We start from the raw sequence: 5771 nt of genomic DNA on the forward strand, positions 1-5771 counted from the left end.
CCTATAATAGTGGTTTCTCATTTTGGCATTAATCATGTACAAACGGTATAACACTTAATTGTGTGTCGGTTAATAATATATTTTTTCAAAGAAGTATATTGTTAAACTGGCGATGATTTTAAAAAATAAATGCAATCGGTTACTATAAACACACCGAATTGCGTTGTTAACAGAAATTTTGGTGAATGCCTCATTAAGTTGTAGAAAATTAGAAAGAAAGTAACTGGATTTGCATTGGACCGGTTTCTTGCGCATTAAATCATAGTAATCGTCATTATAATACTCTGGAAGCTTTTCTGTAGTAAGTTGTGTTGTTGTTTTTATCTTTTTTGTTGTTTTTATTGTTGTTGTTTTTATTATCTCCTTAGTCATACTAGAAGTGGTATTGGTGTCATTATTCAATTGTTCTGCTGTGGTAATATTTTTCAGTTTCATTTCTTCCTCTTCTATTTTTATTTCATCTTTAATTACTTCATCAACCCACTGACTGTACCGAAACATACCAACAAATGTCTGATTGTGTTTACTATTTAATCGTTCTTTTGCGGAACATGAGATTTCATTTTTAAACATAGATAATCCAAAAATAGCTAGAGGTTCGTCAGTTCCGTTGGATTTAGTAGTTGTATTGCCAATTACTGCTGTCTGATCGGAAACCTTACACAGTAGAGGTGATCCTTCATCGCCTAACAAGCAAATGGCTGTTGAAGAATTTGTCGAGTTGGGACTAGAATATTCACAAAGAAAATTACTGAATTCCATTTTATAACCTGTTGTCAACAAATATTACTCTTTATGTGTTATAAATTAAATATATTGTTACGCTTATAACAATTAAAGGAATTTTCTATAAATCTATTCGTCCCAAGGGTATAAGAATTCTGGTCGTCTTTTTATTAAATTTGTTGATAAATTGGCATTATAAAATATTTGGAAGTAATTAAAATTATCTGAGGAATGAGATTAGATTCCCTTTCTCATACAACAAATATTATCGTCGAGACTTAGTCTCTCTCCAGTGAGTGAAGCGTATACAGATGTTCAGTAAGTAAAGAAATGGGCGTCTATTGTTCTCATTATTTGTAACAATTTATCTGTTCCTTACTTACTGAACGTTCTGTATATACTAAAAATATGAATTTTCGTTAAATTTAAACACTAGTACTTTTTATGGAAATAATTAATATTAATTTAAAATCTTTTATACCATGGTTCTTATGTCTAACACAAGTTCATTTAAAGAATACACAGACTTGTAAAATTTTAATAATTTGTGTTATATTGTCAACTAAATTCTTTCTAAAATAATAATTTTTTGTTTTTTAATAATAACATACATTTTTTCTCTGTGATTACAATTGCGAAATATGTAATACTTGATATATATATATATATATATTAGGGTGGTCCTTAGTTATAGAAGAAAATATTTTTTTTAAGAAATTCAGAGTCAGGGGCTCAAAATTTCGTTAGGTTCACTGAAAAAATGAAACTGGTAAAATTTGAGTACAATAAGTCAATCCCTTCACGTGCCTCAAAGGGGTTGAAGTTCTTCAAAAATGGGGTGGATTACCTTTTTTTAAAATTTAAAATTACTATATTTGTATTATAACCTTTACTTTGGACTATTTTAGGTGGTTCAACAATATCGCCAACTGTATCCCAGTTGTAGCCAAGAAATTTTGAATAAAAAATATAATTGGAAAAACTATTATTGTGATAAACAATTATTATTTTATTGTGTTTGTTGTTTTTTTTTTATTTAATATAACTAAGAAAATTTGTTCGTTTATAAACAAAAAACATACATGCAAAAAAATTAAAAAAAAAAAACACGTTTTCGTAGTTGTTTTAAATTTTTTTTTTGGAAAGGATTCATAATTAAAAAAAAAACTCAAATAACGTTTTTTATAGAAGATATCACGGTGATTAATATTACTTCTGTACAATTTCTGCGTACAATTAAAATTTAAGACACTGGAAAAGTATAACTGAAAACTATGTCATTTTTTTAAAAAAATTAAGTGAAACTGATTTTTCTTATTTTTACGAAAAAATATTAATTTTACAACAAAATAATATATTACCTTATTATTATACGTCAAAAGATCAAAAATCGTATCTAGTCGAAGACATTACCCTTAAAAATTGATAAAAATTCCCTCGTTCCCCGTAAATGGGGGAAACCTCCAAAAAAATTACAAATTTAAAAATCGCTAATTTTCGAAATTTTTTCAATTTTTTTTACTAAAAACTGCCGTAACTTTTTCAAAAATGAACATATCAATATAATTTTTTTTTTATAGATGCTTCGTGTCTTTACATATTATTTAGTATATTTTTTTTGTAAATCTGACACTTAACCTGCCCATAGGGGGGATTTAAAATGACGACTTTTTTACAAAAAATTAACTTTTTCGACTTAACTTTTGAAAATGTTTCGGAAGGTCTGACACTTTTATATATATTTTAAATTAAAGGTAATGTAATATACTTTATTATGGAAAAAAAATTTGACCTCTGGACTTGTCTTCGTGGTGAAAATAGACATCAAAATTAATAAAAAATTACGATTTTTGTAAAATAATTCTTTTTTATATTTTTAACTTAATAATGCTATAATTTTTTGCAAAATGTATGGATCAGTAAATTTTTTTTTATGTAGATGCTTGATGTCTTAACCTATCATTTGGTATATATTTTTTGTAAATCTGACACTTAAACTGTCCCCAGGGGGGGATTTAAAATGACTAACGAATGCTATTTTCGTGTGAAAATTCTTGATTTTATTTTTTACATTTTTAACTTTAAAATGCCACAACTTATTGAAAAGTTTATGGATCAACACAATTTTTATATGAGAAATAATATTTTTTAATAATCTCTTTTTCATTCAGGATATTAATAAGAAAATAGCAGATCATGTAGCTTTTGGAATAATCCACCAATTTTTTAAAATTAAACACTATCTAAAGATTTGCACCGAAGCGTTTTTTTTTTATAGTGATTTTAATCACTGTCAGATATCATTATACTTGATCCAACTATGCCAAGTCACCACTGTGCCGCGACCCCCCTGTGCTGGGTTTTTTTTTATCAATATATTTGTTTAATTTTATAGTATCATTCTACTAAATATTATATGACTACGTTTACAAAACTAGGATATTATTATGCTTGAAGAGTATGCTTTCATATTAGAAAATTTCATTATTAGAAAACCAATAATATAAAATTTTTAAGTATACTACATAAAATGTGTTATGTTATAAACTGTAGTTACCTGTACCACATTTTGTGGTCATATAGATGTCTAACTTGTAAACGGTCAATGGAATTGAATCATAATTGTTAAGTTTTTGTGCTCGACCAAATGGACTGAAACCAACCATAACGCATAATTCAGGGCCCCAATAATCTTGTTTAGGAGGATACTCTAACGGCTTTATAGTAGATGTGATGTTTTTTAAAGTAGTATTCATCAATATCAGTACAGGCATTGACATTTTATAATCATTCTCGAGGTGTTTCAGTTCAAAGTCAGCTGGTCTGAAAGTTTTTTTAGCCGTATTATAATTTTCTCTAATAGCATTTATACCCAAATCAAAATTGGATGGACACTTCGAACCGTATATCTAAAAAAACTCTCAACATTTTTTTTTTCGAAATGTTTAAATCAGAAATTACTAAAGTGATTAAGAAGTTTTTTATTTGTACTTGATAATTTGAATGTGAAATTTCCAATAGTTATTATATAACGTGTTTTTAATGAAGACATTTAACAATACAAACGTTTATGTTTAGATAGATTGGGGAGAGTAATATAATAATATTAGATAAAATTATTTAATATAAACTAGTGTACAACAGAATAATAATATCTTAAGGAATAAGAGATGGCATTGAGAAATATACGTATCTAAAAATAATAAAAGAAAAAAGATTCTAAACTTGATTGATATTATGAGAGTTATCGTTTGGTTAATGTCAAAAGAGTCTTTTTTAAATTGGCTGTATAAATTTAAATAAGATTGTTATTTAAAAATTTGTTTATAGGAAGATAAATATTTAAAAATATATATTTCAAATCTTTGTATGATAATTATTTGAAGACATTATATCTTTTTCACTAAGTATTGTAATTGTTTAGCATGCTCTATTAATTTTTATGTAATCAAGCTAAATAGAGAAATTACTAATAGAAACGCCAAAGTTTGCTTAATTTGTAGCATTCAGATATTTCTATCTTAGAATTCAAATGTCTGCCGATAGAACGCCTAGATATTTCATATTTTTTGGAGATAGTTTAACTGAAACATTGGTTTTATCTTAAATGTTTTAATGAGATTGTATAAATACCCTTATATCTACTGATCTTGTGTTTTGTACCATCGACTCTATAGTTAGTACAAATCGCTCGTGTACTAAAGTACCAACACCAAATTTGTATTTATATTTCATGTCCACCCCACTAAATGCTGACATGATGCAAACAACGTATGGATGTTCAGTTGAATTCTTAGATTCATATAACCTTTTTGGTCTTGAGAACGCTTCATTGATTATTGTAAAATATAAAACTGTTGTTAGATAATAAATATTCATAACCAGTTGTAAAAATGTATAATATTCCAATTGTTTTCCATATTGACTTTAATTAGAATTTTATTACTAATGCTCAAATTGCAGATTATTTAGAAAAAAACCATGGAAATAAATTTTTGCTTTTTATTTTTATACTCACTTTGACAGTAATTTAATTAAAATTTAAAAAAAAAAATCTATTTATTTTTTATTTTTACCTTTTAATTTTTATACAATGTTAAAAAGTTCATTCTTTATGAAGTGTACTTAATTTTCAAAAAAAAAAAAACTATCTAAAAATATTTTTTTATTTTATTTTATAATATTTATAAGCGTTAGTTTCAAAAACTTTCAAGAAACATAGAAAATCAATTAGTTAAATCTTAGGGGAGAATCGTCTAAATTAGAGCACTTTAGACTTCTAGGACTTTTCTATGAGAGCAATCCAAGTTATAAATGTAAAATAATAATAAGGGGATACCTACAAGATATATTGGATTGGTTTAAATTTTATAATAATAATAATAATAATAATATTATTGTCAATATAATATTGATTATAATTAATATTTTACAACAATTATACCTTTATAGTTAATTATTATTATTAGTTAATTGCCTAATTTGGACCACCACAATATATTGTAATAACCTACTTAATTATAAGTTTAACGGGTTTAAAATGACAAAAAAATATTATTACCACTAAATTTGTTAAAATTTAAATGAAAAATAAATATGGATATTTTATGAGTAAATAAAAGTAATAATTTGGATTTATTTGAATTTGACCTACTTTTGATTAATATCCATACTTATTTTGAAATTATTATTATTGAAGTAGTATGTCAATATGTTTTTTTTCATTTACATTTCTGGTACCCATGTTCTTCTAATATGTTGCTGGTTCTCTATTTCCCCATTCGAAATAATTGCTATTATTGCTAAGGTTTTCTTATTTCATTTTGGCATGAAGAAGTAGCTATTGTATTATTTTCGATGCGAAGCTAGTTAATTAAAAGTGGAATTTAAGTTGATATGTCGTTATATGTATAAGTGATTATAACACCTCGTGGTTTATTAACCACGTCTATAATAATTGAAGTTGTGAGTGGTACAATATAAACGCGCGTACTTAATCTAGTCGCACAATAAAATAAATATTACTGTAAGATTAATAAAGAATT

The 5771-nt window shown here is 25.7% G+C and overlaps 1 protein-coding gene across 1 annotated transcript; it reads right to left on the bottom strand.

Moving 5' to 3' along the window:
* On the bottom strand, window positions 1-4553 carry LOC126898413 (uncharacterized). The gene is made up of 3 exons (XM_050672411.1): window positions 4360-4553; window positions 3284-3549; window positions 1-686 (listed from the first exon to the last, which is right to left on the bottom strand). The coding sequence occupies exons 2-3, from the start codon at window positions 3504-3506 to the stop codon at window positions 70-72; spliced, it is 840 nt and encodes a 279-aa protein (XP_050528368.1). The 5' UTR covers window positions 3507-3549; window positions 4360-4553; the 3' UTR covers window positions 1-69.
* Between the last annotated feature and the right edge of the window lie 1218 nt (window positions 4554-5771).

The sequence above is a fragment of the Daktulosphaira vitifoliae genome, unplaced genomic scaffold (genome assembly GCF_025091365.1).
Source record: "Daktulosphaira vitifoliae isolate Bord-2020 unplaced genomic scaffold, ASM2509136v1 Scaffold_2, whole genome shotgun sequence".
Classification (NCBI taxonomy): Eukaryota; Metazoa; Arthropoda; class Insecta; order Hemiptera; family Phylloxeridae; genus Daktulosphaira; species Daktulosphaira vitifoliae.